Below are 20,414 nucleotides of genomic sequence, written 5' to 3' on the forward strand. Positions count from 1 at the left end.
TTTTGGTTTGATGATCATTTAGGCATTTTACACGCCTGTTGCTTAAAATTTCCAACCAACTCGAAGAAAGAACTTCAAACTGTAAGTGTTTTTTCTCTCGTTTGCAAAGTGTTCTTGCGCCTCAGAGCAATCGAATTTTAGCTCTTGCGATTCAAGCGAACTGCCCAAACACAGTAGAGTGGCCTCAATTGTATCCATTTGTTTGAGCGGTCTGGAAAAAAACGGTCATCACCCAGAAGTTGATGAGATTCGAGCAAGAAAACGAAAACAAAAAATGAAAGATGAAAACAAAAACAAAACAAACAACATTCAAACACACCAACAACCACGAAATGTTGCAATCTCATCCAACTGCCACAGTAGCCGACCGAACGCGTTGACGGTTTGACGGAGGGTTTTGTAGCTAACGGTGCGCACAATAATGCTCTCCACCCCTCCCTCAATCAGCCCTTCTCAATTTGAGTGTTTGTGTGTATCTATTCGCTCGCCCCTCCCTTCCAGTGCACACGTGAAGAACCGAAACCGCGACCGCGAGTCGCGCTGGGGGCCGTCGAACCGTTCTTGGTACGCCGTTCGGTTCTTGGCGGTTTGGCAACAGCGTCGATGTTGGTTAATTTGTTTTGCTCGCGGTCCCCCGTGCCCTGTGTACACACCATCTCACCACCTCAGCGACGTAACGAGAGCCATGAACTGTGTGGCTGGCTGTGTGGTAGAACGATCCATTGCAAGCGAGCCAAAGACCTCCACCGTGTACGGCTGCCATTAGCACAAGTGTGGTTATACAAGAAGTCCTTCGTGTGATTGGTTTGGGCTGTGTGTGTGCGCGTTGCTGTGCAAATAGGTAGAGTTGTGTGCGTGTGCATACAATCACACACACACATACGCCATGTCCTCTTCATGCGCAGCACCACTTTTGCTTGAATGTTTTTCGCGTCGGAAAACCAGTCGGACCGGGGGTTGCTTAATTCTGGTCCGAAACGAATCCGCGCCAACCACAATCGCATGCGAACGTGTGTGCATGTGTGTCGCTATGCACGCTGGAGGGTCGGCGCTTGGAGGGTCGGTCGGTGCAGTGGGATGCAAAATGTTGAAATCGATGTTTGCTGCCCGTGCGCTGAAGCATTAGCGGAATGCAGCAAATTGAACTGCTGCTGCTCCATCCATCCAGGCTCGCCACTCGAAAGCTCAGCCGCTCCAACTGTTTGGGGGGTTGGGAGGTGTTAGGTGCGCGATCGCGTGCAGTGTCGTAACCCGCGAGCGAGGAGTGTAAGATCGTTCGCTTGTTTACTGCACGTCTCCGCGCCACAGCGTTTGCCGCAAGGGGCAGTAGTGTGCTGCACGGGCGGAGTTTATGAGACTTTTTACCGCCTCCTCGGGCGCATCGCGATCGGAAGCACCGACCAAACCACAAAAACCACAGAACGCCGTGTCGTCTTCCATCTTTCAAACACACCCCCCCCCCCTCCCACCCTGTTTGCGGGTGGGAAATTACGCGCCTCGCGTCGGGAATGGGGCAGAACGATGCGGAACTGCTCCGAGAACCGAGCGTTGGCGGGGGATGAGTTACTCACTTTCTCACTGCCCACTACCGGTTTGCGATTGCGATCTACGGCGCTCGGAAGATGCTAATGCCTTTAGCATCAGCCCTCTCCACCACTTCCCGCGTTGTTCCGCGCCGGCGCTGTCTTTTTTCAGCGTCATCATCCTAGTGCCGGCTGCCGATTCCGTGTCCCTGTGCATGCTGGGCGTCGAGTTTGCACAGTGCCAATGCTCTCCCCTCTCCTGCACCACCCCCACCCCCCCTCGATCGGTCGGTGTGTGTAGTGTGTGCGTCCCGACTTTCAGTTCAGTTCGGTGCTAGAACTCGCCGCGGAAGTTGTGCCAAACCTGAAACGAAGCTGTGCAAAGCTGTTCTGCTTCCGTGAGCCACGCGTGATTAACCTTTGCCTTTCCCTCCTGTTTGCAGTCAATGTAATCGTGTTTCGATAAAAGTTTTATTTCGGTTAAATTCATCACCTGGTAACGTAGTGATCAGCGCAGTGTTACTGTGGATAAAGTGCAATTTAGTTCTAAACAAAAGCAAGCAAACTGTCCAGGACTGTTCCGTGGACGCGGCCTGCCACCAGTGGCCACTGTGTCGGGAAACCGGACATTACATTACAATCTTCCGCCGCTGTGGAACAGCCGCAGTGTGTAGCCGCTTTTCCTTTTTTTTCTGTGGGGAAAACCACTTTCCCCCGGACGAAAAAGTGCCCCAAAAGTGCTGGCCCAGGTGGTGCCCACGAAATAACCCCCGGCAAAACCCGTCAATTAGCAGCCAAACCGACAACGGAAGTGCGCTCACAAACAACCGAAAACCGCCGCCGCTGCAGCCGACTGTTACGCCACCGGTGTACACCCCGCTCGACCAAACGGACGCACAGAAATACATGATAAAATGTTGATAACGTAAGTAGACCGGAAGCAATCATACACCTATTGTGTGTGTGTGTGTGTGTGTGTGTGTCTAAAAAACACTATCTCGCGAGTAAAGTGATTGGTGTCACGTAAAAGAGTTCACTGGGCAGGCGGAGGCTGAACAACTGAATCGCTTTTAAATAGATACGTTTAACAATCGATTGAAAAATAAACAGAGGAATTGGAGATTGTTGTAAAACAATTGGTTTAGTGCTAAAAGTACTTTTTCATAAAGTAAAAAAAAGATTCATTCTACTGTATGACAAGTACAGAAATTGAAACAACAAAGTAAAAGGATCCTTAACGGTTTGCAAGTGTCAAACAATCCAATAATTTCCAAACATTAAGCTCAAGAAATATTACTCGCGCTTTCGATGCAATGATTTTTTGCAATGAAGGTGGTTTAACTCCCAATAAATATCTTTATGGTCGGACGAAAGTGTCTCTAAAGATTGCAAAATCGTTTGGATTCATACAAAAAACAGTATTTTTTTATCTGCCTTCTTTTCGAAGTGTGTGTGTCAAATGAGGCCTGTTGAATATGAAAATAAGATGAAACGCATTATAACGGTACATGACAGTTGGATTTATGCATACGATTGGAACAACTATCAAACAAAATTTGATCCGTAAAAAAAATGTGTTAGCATTTGTGAAATAAAAACTGAAACGAAAGAGAATGGGGAAAGTGCCTGATATTTGGTAAAATTAACATTGGTCAAACTGAACAAAAACTTGTTTTTCAACATCAAGATGATCAACATACAGTCGTTGCCACCAAATTTTGGCTCTAAGGCATCAATTTTTGACAGTGCGCATGAATTTTTGCCACTAAGGCATCAATTTTTGACAGTGCGCATCAATTTTTGACTCTAACGCACCTATTTTTGTCTGTAAGTCATCAATTTTTGACTCTTGTAGGAATAATGACAATTTTACAAGGTATTTAAGCAGATTTTTAACAATTGTTATTCCACAACTCATAAAAAATACAAAAACTGTGTAAATTGATTGTTTCTTGAGAAAAAATGATGAAATTTTATAATTTCTAAAGCTTTTGTTTACAGCTGAAAATACGTGCCAATTTTTTTCACTCCATTGAAACTGCCAAAATTGGCAAAACAATTGTTTTATTTTAAATTGTATCAATAAAATTATTCACTATTTAACTTAATTTCAATCATTTCAGAACACACAGTTTCAGAAATTACTTAAAATTTTGTAAATAAAGCGATTGACTCACAGTCAAAAATTGATGCCTTCGAGGCAAAAATTGATGCGCACTGTCAAAAATTGATGCCTTCGAGGCAAAAATCGTGAAACGCTGTCAAAAATTGGTGCCTTCGAGACAAAAATAAGTGAGTTAGAGTCAAAATTTAGCGGCAACGACTGTAAATACAAATGACAACTGCTTGAGAGCTGTAAACATCTAAGACACATGCATTCTGATTTGTATTATTTTTGCACAAGAACCAATTTGGGTTTAGACTATCGGCCGTATCGTGGCACTCGTTCGTTCCTGGGAACGTTCGCCGCGACGCTCATTTTCACTCATTTCATAGCTCTTTTGATAAAAAAATAGACAACCGTCTAGGTTTTGTACTGCCCAATCTTGTGATACAACCCTGTCCACTCATGAGCGACGAACGTTTTTCGACCAACGAATTACCCGATACGACCGTATGATTTTTTTTTGTGTAATGTTTGCTATGTATTATTCCCATTTTATAAAGATGGGAATGTCTACTACCTTTACCGGGGGTTCGTTGTCTGGGACTGTTGAAATCACCACAAGCAGGAAAGTTTATACGGGATTTGTGAAAAATGTGATCTCCACTAGATTTGAATTTAGACTTGGTACGATGTTACAGTCATGCATTTCACATCTGTATCTAGAAGCTGAAGCTATTTGGATTTTTTTTAATTTGTTTTTGTTATGCCAATGGTTTTAAAGGAGACAAAAAGATGTAAATTTAAATAATGTGCACAGTGTTTTTCGACAACTATGTTCTGTTATTTATCCGATTCAAAAATACCGGATAAATATTTAAAATAAAATATGGGAAAGTCTTCAGCTAATTTGAAATAACAGTTGCATTCAACATCTGTTGTATTTTGAACTCAAATTTGTAGTGGGAAAAGATAAATATTTTCTACATATACTACATATACATATACTCCCGTACTAATCAAACTTTGATTTATCATCCATGATTGTTTTCTGCTCAATTTATCTCTGGTTTCATCAAACTAACTGACTGTAATAGCCATTTTAAATTGCAATAACATCTGCTTCAACATCGTCCCGTGGCCCCTATAACCTTTTCCGTGTATTTGAAACAGAACGTTTGCCGTCTGCTTAGCGAAGCAGAGAAAATTTCAGTAAACGATATCTGTTTTGTAAGGTTTAATGCAAACAGCAATTATAAATGTTATTATTTAGAAACACTGTAGATATTTTTCTTAGTTACATTAGTTTTCGCTAACAAAGAACACCGTCGTTATTTTTATTACTATTATTTACGTGAAAATTGTTCGCATTTATTTACTGTTTACGCATTTCTACATATTCTTCATTAATGTTAACATATTGTTTTGGCCATCAGAAGCAATCCGCAATGATAAAACGCAATTTGTATAACAGAGCTTGTTTTTTATTATGAATCACTGCATGCCCCCTTTCCCGGTCGTACCGAAACGCTATAGAAACGAAACCACAAACCGATCAACAAAGATTGATTGTGGACTCGCTCGCTCGCTGACGGTGGCGACCCGGGCGGCCAACCAGGTGGGGCAGCACGATCAAAGCAATTGTGTAATTGAGCCATCATCAACCATTCAGCGATGGCTAATGCGATCGTTTTAGTCAATGTTTTACAACGGCTCGCTAACCCTGTCCACCTTCTACCTTCCCCCCTCCGGACAGCACGGAGCCACCGCGGGTTGTATCGTTCCGAGCTTGGGTTGTAATTGTTTTGTGTAGTGTTTTTTTCTCCAAACCGTGCCGCTCACCCACCCAGTGGCCGCAGTTTCGGTACCATCGGAGGCATCGTGCTTTTTCACCTTTCTTCGGCTTAATTGCGCCACATTAAGAGATGGTCGCAGCGAAACGACGAGCGCAACGAACGGGGCTGTGCTACTGTGGCGGTGATTATTCGCGTGCGCATTACGCCATATGCCCGCCGGGGGGGAGCTGAAATTGTAAGCTCGCCTGTAACACAGCAATAAAATGATCACAAGAAACATTCCGGTGACACCGATAGTGGACCGGCATGCCTTCGAGTGAGCGTTGTGTTGTGCTCATATTTAGGAGATGCTGTTTTGATGCTGTTTTTATGTGTGAATTGGGCGTGGAGAGGGTCCATATAATGTGTACGATATTATCTTTAAAAAAAAAGTTTAAAGCCATAAACCACATTGGGTGGCTTTAAAGTGGAAAAAATACATTTTTTTCGTACTACAACATAGAAGACTGTCATCATTCCTTTGACAGCTGCGTGATACTTTCCTGCTTTGCATACCAAATCTGCGACATTTTCTTTCCTATGTGATGAAGGATAAACGTGGATTTTAGGATTCTCTGTAGGATTTAAATATTCTCGATTATACCGGCAAACTTGCCTTAACAACAGTCGCAACGGCTGGCCCGTGAAAAAGACTGCAACGGCCGTGGCGGCGACGAACCGCCGACAACCGACAACAGCGCCCGACTTGGTGTGTGCGCGATCGCGATGTTATACAACAAACGAGACGGCCTACATTTCCGAAGGTCAATTCAGTTTCGTTCACCGCTGCACCGGACCGGGGTGAATGTGTGTGCGTGTCGTACAAACTGTCTTTTTTTTTTTGGTTTGTTGCTGTTTCATCTGTTTAATCTTCCCTCCAGACTGTCTCCCCACCCCAGAGGGTTGGCCGGTTGGCAATCCAACAACGCCATGCCGCGAGCTAGAGTGAGAGAAAGCCTTGCGATGGCGCGTACGCCATTAGTGTGTGCCGTCAATAGACGTTTGGTAGTGTCCACCTTAAGCGGACGCACGGGCACAGGCGCCTGTGTATGGGTGCGATCGGTAGCGATCGTACGATTGGCGACGCACCAAACCTCGTTCGAACCCATTTTCGATTCAGTGATGCGTGCGTGCGTGCGTGTGCTGGTGATTTTTACCACCATGCAGCCATCTTTCCTCTTTCATCGAATCTGGTATTCAAAATGCGAACCACCATTTAGCGAAAACCACTCAGGTACGCACCACCACATGGCAGTTGCGTCTGTTTCTTGAAGGGGGGGGGGGGGGGCAAATTTTGCCCCTTTGCCGCGTCCCCTGCGTTGCTTCAAGGCGACTGCGATGGGGCTTTGCGTGGTACACACTGTAAAGTGCACGAGGTACAGAGGTCGGTTTCGATTAGAAAACCGGTTCGCAGGGTTGCGAGGAGCGCATGAGCGCGGAGAGCATGAAAGGTCGCCCCGCGGATTGAAGTCCAGGGGACCAAAAGGGGTATGGTGTACTGGTCAATGGTACTGGGTGGAACGAAACGCAAATGTGTGACCCCGCTGCGGAGCGGTGGTAGCGCATTAGCAGCGACGGTGCTGTAATAAGGGTAAATAAATGTTTCAGATTTCTAGCGTCCACCCGCCAGGGGCAGAGTACCAAAACCAATTGAGGATTGGTCATGACACAAAGTACGCACATCACGCCACTTTGCGTCGGGTGTTTTTTTTTGTTGCTTCTCTCGTCCCTTCTCTTGGCTCGCGAGCCGCTCGGCGTCGAGTGAGGTAGATGGCCACGCACTATAAGCGGCCATCTTCAAGGTTAGCACCCTTTCGACTGTACTTAGACGACATGGGGGTGATAATGGGACGACCGCTGCTGACGATGGAACGTCACAGTGTGTTTCGTTTAACGAGCTGTCTTAAAATGCTTCCCTGTTCCCATATAACATATGTCGGCCGTTTCAGAATAACACAATCACATTCGACAGGTGGAATATTCGTACTGCTGGAAGCGTCTGCGTCTACCGTCCATTTGCAAGTAATGATGTATATTATGGTCTGCCGGGCACTAAACAGAATCCTAATGAACAAAAGTGCAGACAACCAAGAAATATCACCCAACATGGCGCAAAGTCTAAACATCATTACCGTCAAATGCGTTCGCTGCTTAGCGGCTCCCGAAGAGCGACAGGTTGCAGGCCAAAACAAAAACCCCTTTCCCAGACAAGATGGCAGCAAACGGTGGTGCGTATGGTGAAACAAAAATGGTCACCTTTTTTCTGTATTTGTTGGCTCCTTTGTTCGTACTGCTTCCTGCTTCACGGCCATCTTCTTCGAACCGAAGTGACTTCCTCGTTCTGGAGTCGCACACCTGCGCGCATGATCCGTACCGTAGCGATCGAACTCGAAGCCACCTGACGTAAGACGAAAGCGTTGCCAAGCGTCATCATTTTGCTTGCGATGTGTGTTGCGGGCTTAAAGATGCGATGGAATGTTTAATAACTGAAATACACTTTTAAATTTTGGAATTTCAATATTTCGCAAACATCGTATCACATTAGATTATTGCTTTTTTATTAGGCCCTACCCGATCGTTAAAAGCCCTTTAATGTTGGCAATGCTGCAGCACAAAAGAAAAAACTTGCCGGGTCCACCCGGCCCGAGCAGACCCTGCAAGGATGATTCAGCGTGCGGCCAACGTTCCGGTGTCCTTGAAAGTTCAACTGCAACCGCTCGGCAACTGGTTTTCACCAGCCCAGCCGCTGGTTCGCTGCGTGCTGGCCTCCCCGTACACGCCGAATGCCGTTGGAAAGCCCTCGCGCGGAGTTTTCGAAAGCTTCTGGCCTCGCGCACAGCTTGCGGGCAAAATCTAGCTTCCATAAACGAAAGAGGCGGCGCTGCATCCAGGTGTACAACTGTACCCAACCACCCTGCGCTCGGTGCTCCGGCAAGGGGCATTTTTTTTTCAATTGTTTTATTTTCATTCATCCGGCAAAGATCTGCGGCTGCGATCGCCTGCGAAAGGCGGAAGTACTTTGCGCGGTGTTTATTTCGGTGCGCAGTGGATCGTCGATCACGCGTCGACACACGCACACATATGCGGCCATAAATAGAAGGACCACAAAGGGGATTGGCCTGTTTGACCAGTGCGTGATGATGATGATGTTGGTGATCATGCTGATGGTTGACGATTGCGCAGCCGATGTTCACCGCTGTTTCGAAACGCTCGATAAGCAGTGTGAGGGATATGGGGGAGGCTTACGCATGGCATTAGCATAATGTGACCTTCCAGTCCCGGAATCGCCGGGACGGATGGGAAAATTTGTGTGACACACGGTGTGTCAGAGCGCTGCCCGGGTTGGGGCAACTGATTTGTGTCAACCGTAGCGGTTACTCAAACTCAAACGAGGCCATTATCATCGTACATTTTGAGCCGGGTGTTTGGTGTTATCGCGTGGAGCTCGGCGAATCGATCGACTTGGAACTCTGACGCGATACATTGAAGTATAGTTTTACCGAAAACGCTCTCACTCTCACTTCCACTAATAAACAGCTCCACAAGAGCAACCGGTCAGACCCGGTTAATTATCAAACCGATTTTCCGTTCACCACCAACTGGCGGCGACTCACTGCAAACCTCTATCCTAGACCTAGTTGAATCCGGGCCAAACTTTCCAGCGGCTATGCGTCATTCCTTCGCAGGTCGTTAAAATTCCACTCCGTTATATAAACGTATCACCGCACGGAGTTCATCGGAAGGATCAAAGTGTGTGATCGTCACTGCAAGTGGACCGATCTGCTCAAGCGCTCGAGCGCCTCGTCTAGCGCTCGCCCTCTGCTGCAGGCAAGCTGAATCAAGGCTAGATGTGCAATTGCAATTAGTCAGCGATGGTTTGCCACTAATCGCGATCTGTGTGTTTTTTTCTCTCTCACTGTATTTGAATTGTTGGAAAATGGGTAGAAAAAAGCATCCTCTAATGTGCACAACAATTGGCAGCAGCAGTGTGGTTACGGTTGGATTGGAAGTAAGCCGACTGCAAAGCGCAACGAATACAATCAGGCGAAGCGAACGAACCGTTCAGCCAGTAATGAATCGCTGCCTGTATCTATACGATCTTTACACGTTTACCAGCAACAATATTGCAGTGCCGTTTGATTCAATTTGACCCGCTTTGTGCTGTCTTAATTTTTACCTAAATGCCTATTTTTAAACCTTTTTTTTCTACTTGTGATTAAAATATTAACTAACCGTGTTTCCCAATTTTCTCCCTTCTCTTTAGCGGCAGTGAGACGAGCGTGGCCACGATCGACGATGGAGGGACGATGTGGAGCAGACAGCAGAATGCCGTCTCCGTGCGGCATGCGTTCAAATCGTACGGCACCAAGAAGAAACCAAATCAAGTTCTATCGAATCTTAACATGACAGTAGCCAAAGGAACTATGTAAGTACACCCGTACAATGGCCGCGTGCATCGTACATCACAACAAACACACACACACAAACGCTGCTCGTTTCGATTGACCGCTTGGGGATGATGATCGCAAGCGCAAACGCTTCGTGTGCATCTTCCGTCATCCGAAACCTGTTTGTGGTACCGATGACTCATCGTGATCATGTTATGTGCAAAATTGTTATGATGCTTTTTTTGGTTGTGTTTGCAACACACCAGACTTGTGATTGCTTTAGCTCAACGCTAGTTCCTGGTTGGTTGGACAATTTTGCAACGCCGATCTTGTTAATTATTTTTGCCCAGCTTCGTTCAATATGCTCATCCACATTGTCTTAACGCGGTTTCTCTTATTAAAAGCCCACCCCTAAACTCATTAGGTTTGTGCGTTTTTCGTTCGATACGGGCACGGCGCGTTTCCTTATGTAATGTGAACGGTTTTTGGCAACTTGCGCCTTATTTTTGGCACGGTAACAGAAAAATCAATCACGCCCATCCCGCACTCCCATTAATTATTCGATGCGGCCCTCTTCCAGCGCGCATGGATGTGGAGAGCATTCCGATGCACAGCGTTTGTTACAGTGTGTGGAAATTGCCAAACGGGCGCGAGTTCGTTTGCCTTTGCGGATTAACCTTGAAGGTCAGTTCAAGTTGCTCGTCGAGTGGCTCCGCGTGTGGGATGGTGGGAAAACCCCGGGCTTAGGTTGGGAAGAAATTAAAAGCACAACTTGCAGAAATTGTGATGATCGATCGTGCCAAACATGTGTTGCTTTAGCAGACTATCCACGGAAGTAATTACGGATCGTGTCGGCGCTTTGCCAATCATCATCCACTTTTTTTTTTCAAAATCAGTAACCTTCCCTGTTTTTCACTCCATTGCTACGTCGCACTGGCGTCCCAAATGAAAGGTAGCAATTTTACTCTCAATTTATGCTGTGTGCATCGTTTGGGGCGCACTTCAAAGCCAGCGAACCGTGTAAAAAGGTTGTCTATAAGTGCACTTGCCTGCGCCTCAATCACCGTGTATGACGGGCTTTCGGTTGACCGAGAATTAACCTTTTTTTGTGAATGGTGTTGTTGAGCGGAGAGGAATTTGTGTTTGTTGAAGTACACTTTCCCCGTACACACCTTGCTGAGCGTCCTTGCTAGCGTGTAGCAGCACCATTCCTTCGCGGGTGGGTCGAATGTGCAAGGGTCAGTTCCGGTACAGGCGTTGACAGTTGACTATTTACATCAACATGCACCAGCATCGCTCGCTATTGTGAGGCAGTATGAAATGCACCGTGGCTAATGCGCGTGGAATGCGCGACCCATTGGCAATTGCATGATCATCGTTTGTTCGCAGAGGTAATTGATGTAATTCATGGCCAATTATACCACAGCTGAAGGGTTATGGGAGGGTTATCATATTCTAGGTGAATATCTAGATTCTTTGATACAATAAAATACACCGCAAATGGACTCTTCTTTAATGCACTTCAAAGGTTTACTAAAGAATGAATGCTCACAGCCTTTTTTCTCCTCGCAAACTTGAAAGCAGGAAAGCAATCGGTCACGGAATATGTACTTGAATATCTTTTGTTTGTGCTTGCTTCTCTTCCACCGCCCGGTTTTATGATTTAATAACAATTGCCACGGTACGATTTGGCGGCCACACATTCACGCCATGTGCACCCGGGCGGGTTTATGATGAAGCTTGAGCTCATTTCACTTATGACATGTGTGCACACATTGTCTTCGTCGTTTCGTTCGAGTGGAATCATCCGACCCAGGGGGCCCGGGGTGTTTCCGTTTCCTCATATGTGTAGTGTGAACGCGCCTCCCCAGCCCCCCCCCCTTCTACAGAAACCAGGCAACAATCACTCGAGATTCGTTGCGTACCAGACTCGTCCTTGGACGGAACTAGCTTCCGGAGCATTGTTCGATGAGCTGAGCACCCGAAGACACGTTTCAGCAGTAAAGCTGAGCATGCTGGAGTTGTTTGAGGGGTTTCAAATACAAAAAAAAGTTATTTGAAACTTTAAATGTCAAGGTGGCTGAATCCCTTTTTTCGTTGTTGTTGTTATTGTTGGGAAGGTCACGGCAAGGACGCATCACCATACGGGACAGGTTAACTCGCACGGCTTATCAGCAACGCGAAGTAAGCATGAGACATAAAAAAACACCACAGACACATAACCAAACAATAAGTAAGCAATATGTATGGCAAGACCGCTTCATTTGTGCAATTAAAAGAAATGAACAATAAGTCATGGGCAAAGCCAAACTTTGTCGGCCATATCAAACGACTCGCCATCGCCAGACAATACATTTCAATGCCGGCCCGAACTGACAAAGACACATTCTTGCCCGTCCAGCCCGAAGGGTTGATGGCCATCCAGAAGCTGTAGCAGAGCTCCCTTCCGGTGAGTTTGGTCGCTTGATCGCGCCCATCGCCCCATCTCGGGACGAGTGCAAGTCCATTAGATGCACATCTCGACCGGATCGGTACAACGGCGGCACAACTTTTATTTGCACCACCGTCACGGCTACAGCGCTTTATTACACTCGAAGCGTCAGGGAATGTGTGTCCGATTCCACCGTTCACCATTGCGCTAGCGAAGAGTCCACACTTCCACATCCACGATGGCCAGAATGATTATTTATTTCGTAGCCCTAAGCAGTCGCACGGAGGCCATCTCCAACGCAAATGGATATCCTCCAGTGGGGTTGGAGTTGGAGGTGTCCAACGGCGCACATAAATCGTTGGCACGTGATCGGAATGGAATCGCGGGCGTACGGAATAGAACGCGCTCATTTGGTACGCGCTCGTATTCGTGGATCGATCAGTTGGCGTGCTCGTTGTTGTTGTTAAGCTGCCTGTGATGTGCGTTGTGCTTCTTGTGCCAAACTGGTGCCTGAAGGTGCTTTAGCACGACACTTTATGCAAACAATTAGCTCCGCTTTACGACGGGACCAGTTGCCGGTGGAATCTAACTAATAAACAAATCGAGCGTTGACGTGTCGTTGTTAAAAATAGCTTCGCTTTTATTAAACCTCTTCTTTTGCACACACTTTTTCTTCCCAACCCATCCAGTTATGGACTTTTAGGAGCATCCGGTTGCGGTAAAACGACACTTCTATCGTGCATAGTAGGACGAAAGCGACTAAACTCAGGAGAAATATGGGTCCTCGGTGGAAAGCCGGGAACAAAGGGTAAGTAGTGGCATCAGCAAGAGTCGTTTCATTCGGAACTTTCCCCAACTTACCAATTCTTGCTCTCCTCATCCAAAGGATCCGGTGTCCCTGGAGCCCGCGTAGGATACATGCCGCAGGAGATTGCTCTGTACGGTGAATTCTCGATCCGCGAAACGATGATGTACTTCGGCTGGATCTTTGGCATGCACACGTCCGAGATCGTCGAGCGATTACAGTTTCTGCTCAACTTTCTCGATCTGCCATCAGAGTCTCGGTTGGTGAAGAATTTGAGGTAGGTAGACTGACATTGTGTGGCGCGCATAAGAGTAGGGCCCTCTAATCTAACCTGTCTGCGTGTTTGTGTGCGGTTCTTTTCCTTCCCAAAGCGGTGGCCAACAGCGTCGTGTATCGTTCGCCGTGGCCCTGATGCACGACCCGGAGCTGCTCATTCTCGACGAACCGACCGTCGGTGTGGATCCACTACTTAGACAAAGTATATGGAATCATCTGGTACACATCACCAAGGCCGGCCAGAAAACCGTCATCATTACGACGCACTACATCGAGGAAGCCCGACAAGCACACACGGTAAGGAGTGGTGATCTTTGACCTCAACGGCTTCGCTATGTGGCTTCGACTGTGTTGTGGACGATCAATTCTTCAATCGCAACATCTTCTCTTTTTCAGATCGGTCTGATGCGATCGGGTCGACTGCTGGCGGAAGAGTCACCGAGCTGCCTGCTGTCGATGTATCGCTGCAGCAGCCTGGAGGATGTCTTCCTGAAGCTGTCACGCAAACAGGGCCAAGCCAATGTGGCACCAGCTGAGCTGAACATCAGGTAAGTGATGAGTGTGTGCTTGTTAGATCATGAAGTAATTTAACCTAATCGAATGTTTCTTATCGTACAGCAACAACATATCACTGTCGGCACTGGCATTCGGCAACAAAAAGGACAACCCAGTCTACGTCAGCCAGGAAAGTGGTGTCGTCGGACTTAACTTCCACCAGAGCAAGGAGGTGCTCATCAGTGACAGTAACGGATCCACCATTGCTGTAAGTACACTCTCTCGCTCTCTTTCTTCGTTGTAGGATATCTGGTTTCCTGTAACTTATGAACCAACGATCTCTCCTTTCTCATACAGATCAATGGACTCAATGGATCTGCTCCCGGTGCGATCAGTCAAGCGGTCGAGTGCGATAACTGCACCGAATGTTCGGGTTGTTCCAACGTAAGTCGTACATTAACCCGCAACGCGCACGTAAACTGGTTAATTATTTGTATTTTCCACCATCTTTTTTTTCGCATCCCGGAACTTCTCCCCCCCCAACCACCAAAGTTTACGTCGAAGGGAAAGATTCGTGCGCTGCTGGTGAAGAACTTCCTGCGCATGTGGCGAAACGTGGGCGTGATGCTGTTCATCTTCGCCCTGCCCGTCATGCAGGTGATCCTGTTCTGTCTGGCGATCGGGCGTGATCCTACCAACCTGAAAATGGCCATCGTTAACGGTGAGATGAACTCGACCATCGGGGCGGACTGTGCGTTCGATCCGGGGTGCAGCTTTACCAACCTATCCTGTCGCTACCTGAGCCACCTCAACACGACGATCGTGAAGGAATACTACTCGGACCTGGACTCGGCGCTCGGTGCGGTGCGGGACGGCAACGCTTGGGGCGCACTGTACTTTACGGACAACTTTACCGATGCACTTGTGGCGCGTATCGCTCTCGGTAGGTCTCGACGAGAAGGGCGTCAAGTAGGGGAAGGATTTACTGCACTGTACTAATTGGATTTGCTTTTACAGGACGCGATGCTGACGACGAGACGCTGGACCAGTCGGAAATTCGCGTGTGGCTCGACATGTCCAACCAGCAGATCGGCATCATGCTGAACCGCGACCTGCAGGTCGCGTATCGGGAGTTTGCCCAGCAGCTGCTGCGAGTGTGCGACAACAATCCGAAGCTTGGCGATGTTCCGATCCAGTTCAAGGCTCCGATCTACGGTACCAACGATCCGTCGTTCACTGATTTCGTCGCACCAGGAGTCATTTTGACGTGAGTGTTTCTGCCCCACCCGGATGCACCCGGAAGTGTGCAATCGCCGTGTATGCTTAACGTAACCACCCGATCCCGCCCTCTTTCCACAGTATCGTGTTCTTCCTGGCCGTGGCACTGACGTCCTCCGCGCTGATCATCGAGCGTACCGAGGGTTTGCTGGATCGATCGTGGGTTGCCGGTGTGACGCCGAGCGAAATCCTGTTCTCGCACGTCATCACCCAGTTCGTGGTGATGTGCGGCCAGACCGCGCTCGTGCTGATCTTCATGATCGTCGTGTTCGGCGTGACGAACAACGGCGAGATCGGCTGGATCGTGGTGCTGACCATCCTGCAGGGTCTGTGCGGTATGTGCTTCGGGTTCGTCATTTCGGCCATCTGCGAGCTGGAGCGCAACGCTATCCAGCTCGCCCTCGGGTCGTTCTACCCGACGCTGCTGCTGTCCGGCGTGATCTGGCCGATCGAGGGCATGCCGCTCGTGCTGCGGTACGTTTCGCTCTGCCTGCCACTGACGCTGGCCACCACGTCCCTCCGCTCGATACTGGCCCGCGGCTGGAGCATAATGGAGCCGGACGTGTATATGGGCTTCGTTTCGACGATCGCCTGGATTGCGCTGTTCCTCGTCATCACGATGCTGGTGCTGAAGTTCAAGCGCGGCTAAGCGGCGCGAGGCAAGCGACGAGCGCGTGCAACGTTTCCGTTTGCACCTGCCGTTTGCAGCGTGTTGTTGTTTTAGCGTGTGCTACGGAGGGAGCAAACCCGACAGTCCCGATCGATATGGATGGTCAGCATCCGAACGATCAAACGATCGTGGGATGTGTGCGAAATAGAGAGGAAGAGGAAAAAAAAACTACCAGAAAGCATCACCGAGCATGAATTACAGGGTGGTGCTTTTAAAAACAACACACAAACACAAACACACAATTTGAATTTGCTCAATTGTACGTATTGGACTTTCATACTGTTACCCTCTGTTTTTTTTAGTTAATCGTTTTTCACACTAGCGCTTTACTACTGGTATCGCTTTGGTCCCTTCCTACACCCACACAACAACAAACAAACACACACAAACACACAAACACACATACTATTGTTTAGTGAGAATTTCCAGCTACCTCTGGTTGCGATCGCTCGCACGAGTGGGGCGTGAGCTGGAATATTCTAATGCGTGTGCGGTGCCGGCACGCTGTCTATTGGCTGCCGGCCACCCCACCCCTTATGTAAGACATAATCGAATATCGGTATATAAAGAAGTATATTTGCGATCCGGTCGGCGTGGGATGCGTGGGATTTTGAGTGATCGTGATCTACACTACACTAGCTGGGATGCATGGGAACTGCGCGTGTATGGGTAATATGTATGCATGTGTGTGCGTGAACCGGGCGGGCGTATAAACATGGAGATTGAGAACCGTGTTCGTGTGGCTATTAATATTGTATGAGTAAATAGGGTGGGGGTTTAGTTTTTGAGACGAAAATTTGGGATAAAGTGACAAGTACACAGATACAACAACAAAAACAGCAACAACGAACAAAGCAACAGCAACAAAATAAGGAAACAACGAAACATTATACACGAACGCGTCAATGTGAACTGTGATTGTAAAGCAATGAGCAAAAGCTATATATTTTTTTTTATTATAATATGTATCATCATACCAGAGTATTTTGTATTAATCTTATATGGTGTAAAATGGAAGATATCCCAAAACGATCGGTTTACACACAAACACCCACACACACACTGGCAAACACTCACAAATACGCAACAGATACAAACACATACACACATTTGATAGTTTGTCCGTTTTTTCTGTCAAATTTTTGGAAAACTTTGTTTTCCACGGGGGGTTTTCACCTTATCTCGAAGAGGTGGTAGAAAAAGTAAAGAAAAGGCCTTCAATTCAAACCAACTCATTGCATACTTTTGAACAAATTTATGTGAAATTTATGTTTCCGAATAGTAGACCACACGGGTGAATGTGTTTGTATACTTTGCGCTGGGAGTTGTGCGTGCCGTCTATATTAATTCCCGTTTCTATATATTAAATCGGTCTTGCACACTTCCTCCCCTTTTCTTTTGGCCCCGATCGATCGTAAGCAAAGCAATAAATTTAAACGATTTTCCCAATTTCCGGTACGTGAGCTACGGTACGGTGGCTTGAGAATTGAGTTGCCAAGCAAAAACCATATGCCGGTGGCAAATGCAATGACGACACCCTTCCCGGCAGGGTGGCTTGGCGTGTACATTTGGGCGTAGGGTAACAAAGTAGGAAAGAAGGCACCCGGGGAAATGTAGCTTCTTTTTCCATTTCTTTTATATTAATATTAAATGCATATGAGCGATGCTTCGGCCTGCGGCTGCTGCCCGAGATTCTTACCTTATCGAAAGGACGGCTCTGCGGTGGTCGCAGGTCGCGAACAACTTTGTGAGGGCAACATAACAACAGCGCATATATCTTATGTAATACATTTACGTATGGGTGGGACAATTAAAATGGAACAAGGAAATCTACACAAACATACACACACACAACACTTACACGGAGACACACATAAAACACGAACAACGAACTAATATTAAATATACACTTTTTTCTAGTACCAGGTTTCTTATCCATCCTGTGTTGGACTTACGTGCTCTTATCCTTACTGTTAAGAGTAGACTTGAATTCGCTGACGGCGTGTATGACAGACAAGATTAAAAAAAAATACACACAATAACGATATACCAATTGGGTGGGTTAGAAGAAGAAAACAATATATCGACGCAGCGAACAGGTCTATACAAATTGGGGCGGTACGCGTTGTTTTTGAAGTAACGTAAAAATCGTAAGGAGCAACAGCAATAGAAGCAACACCGCCCACCGGTCCCGGTGGTGTTCAACTGTATCTGTGGAGGAAAAAAAATGAATGTCAATAATAATAATAAATACATAAAAATGAATTTTATTGCGTTTTTTGATAGAAGATGAGTTTGAATCGATGACAGTTGTAAAAAAATATTCCTTTTTGTGAAATATAAAAAATCTAGAATCCTTGCGCCGTTTTGAAGAGTCAGACGAACAGCTGCTGGAGCAGCTTTCTCAGTCGGGGGACACCCGCTTGTTCTACAGGAGATTGAAGGAGGCACGGAGCGGGTTTGCTCTTAAACCCCCAATGTGCCGGGATGCGGAAGGAAATCTTCTTACGGACGAGCGGGGTTGTGATCGAAACATGGAAGTGCTACTACGAAGGAAATCTGAATGGAGCAGAGGAAGGAGAGGCTGGCGCAAGTGGCAGAACAAGGCAACCACCACAGCAGCCGCACAGCAGTAACAACAGCGACAGCATCGGTGCAGACGACGAGGTGCCCCCGCCATCTCTGGATGAGATTGCCAGCGTCATCAAGCAGCTTAAGACCAATAAGTCTGCCGGCAGCGATGGTTCGGCGGCCGAACTCTTCAAGATGGGGCCGGAGAGACTTACCGTCGAAATGCATCAGCTGATCGTGAAAGTCTGGGAGTAGGAGGAACTACCGAAGGAGTGGAAGCGAGCTGTTATTCACCCAGTCTACAAAAAGGGCGACAGGCTGAATTGCTCGAATTTCCGATCCATCACAGTCCTGAATGCCGCCTACAAGATTCTGTCCCAGATCCTGTTCTGCAGACTTGCGCCCCTTGCTACAAATTTGGTCGGCAGCTACCAAGCTGGAGTTTTGCTATCTCGTGACGGTCGTTACTTCGGACAACGACATCAGCAGCGAAATCCGGAGATGCATTGTTCAGGGGAATCGGGCATACTATGGGCTTCACCGATTGCTGAGATCCAGAAGACTTCAAGCCAGCACGAAATGTGAGATATATTGCTCATTGATTGAGAGCACCACCGGACGCTCTATGGACACGAGTCCTGGATCATCCGAGTGGAGGATGCAAACGCTCTGGGCGTGTTTGAGCGACGCATCCCCCGGACCATCTTTGGCGGTGTGTTCGAGCATGGAGTTCGAAAGAGAAATATGAACCAAGAGCCCGCTGAGCTGTACAGCGAATCGAGCATCCTGACGGTGGCAAAGGCTGGCAGGATACGAAGGCTAGGGTATGTTATGAGGATGCCGGATTAATCCACCACCAAGAAGGTATTCGTCAACGATCCCCAGTTCGGCATAAGGCACAGGGGAGCACAGCGAACTAGATGGCTGGATCAGGTGAAGCGAGACCTATCAGATATTGGGATTCTCGCTCTTGCTGGCCTGCTCACGATAAAGCACATCGACCTAACATGGTCCGGTCAACAATCGTTCCCCAGGATGCTCGGTTCCTGGCTACAGTCTTTTTTTACACCTTTCCTTTTACCTAGAATCAAATCAACATTTTGCGTAGCCTCCAACACAATTTTTTCATGTTTAAATCTTCACCATATATTCTATATTCTTTGATAATATAGAAAAAATATCCTACGGTTTCAATACGGTTTTAAAAAAAATTGGAAATAAAATTATGCTAAACTTGATATTAATTCACACTGTCAGTGGCGATCACCTCAACTCTGAAATATTATAATGCTTATGCATTATTCCGGATATGTGTGATCTTTGGCGATTACAGTTCTTTAAACCTTATATTTCGTCTTGACACTTCGATGAGGATACTCTTCGGCTATGCGAGTGCAAAAAATCAGACCGGTATTTAAAAACCAATTAAATCCATTCTATATATATTTGGAACTAAAGTCATATAATAGGCACACGAATTGCAAATGCGAAGTGCAGCCCTTTGACAACGGTAAACGCAAACCATACCTCATACTTTTAGCACTACATCGACCAATATTGACTAGCCATTTTGTTAAGGAATAGAGACACTCCGCCATAGCTAAAGAGCATCTCCATCAATAAAGCGAAGAAAGTGGAATTTCAAAAAGTGGGAAAGTGGGTAAAATCATTTCTGCTTCTGTTTTAAGCTTTCGCCGGCCGTATGTTTTACATGTCTGCTATAGAGCGTTAAATTTAAACAATGGGAAAAGCTCATTTGCACACATCTTATTGGATTCCAACGATAAATTGTGGTACAAAAATAATAATATGCCTACCTACTTAGAATACTAGTACCGATTGAGCAAAGTGTATCAATGCATGACAATTTCTTCAACTCCACAAATTTTAACTTCAATCGAGTGCTAGAGCTATGGAGAATTTTCCACGCCGTCAGAGTACTACTACTTTACCCTAGCAGGTTATTCAAATAACGCTTCTAGTGCGACTGTTTTCGTGTTCCGCATTATTTAACTATTTTTTTTTTGTTCTGATCAGT

General features: G+C 46.8%; 1 protein-coding gene across 8 annotated transcripts in view; it reads left to right on the plus strand.

The window, feature by feature from the left end:
- LOC120948371 (ABC transporter G family member 23) overlaps positions 1-18,070 on the plus strand; it is a 188,339-nt gene extending 170,269 nt beyond the window's left edge. For 3 of the 8 annotated variants that reach the window (XM_049606647.1, XM_049606646.1, XM_049606642.1), the window contains 11 exons: positions 2,372-2,448; positions 9,727-9,888; positions 12,971-13,089; positions 13,168-13,363; positions 13,458-13,659; positions 13,759-13,910; positions 13,981-14,125; positions 14,215-14,301; positions 14,410-14,800; positions 14,875-15,124; positions 15,217-18,070. In XM_049606647.1, the coding sequence (XP_049462604.1) occupies positions 2,438-2,448; positions 9,727-9,888; positions 12,971-13,089; positions 13,168-13,363; positions 13,458-13,659; positions 13,759-13,910; positions 13,981-14,125; positions 14,215-14,301; positions 14,410-14,800; positions 14,875-15,124; positions 15,217-15,784 (2,283 nt within the window). In that variant the 5' untranslated portion in view covers positions 2,372-2,437 and the 3' untranslated portion in view covers positions 15,785-18,070. Of the gene's footprint in view, positions 1-1,966; positions 2,449-9,726; positions 9,889-12,970; positions 13,090-13,167; positions 13,364-13,457; positions 13,660-13,758; positions 13,911-13,980; positions 14,126-14,214; positions 14,302-14,409; positions 14,801-14,874; positions 15,125-15,216 lie in introns of all 8 variants that reach the window. The other 5 variants (XM_040364621.2, XM_049606644.1, XM_049606645.1 and 2 more) reach the window with 3 other exon arrangements.
- Positions 18,071-20,414: the final 2,344 nt, after the last annotated feature.

This window comes from Anopheles coluzzii, chromosome 2, assembly GCF_943734685.1.
Source record: "Anopheles coluzzii chromosome 2, AcolN3, whole genome shotgun sequence".
Taxonomy (NCBI): Eukaryota; Metazoa; Arthropoda; class Insecta; order Diptera; family Culicidae; genus Anopheles; species Anopheles coluzzii.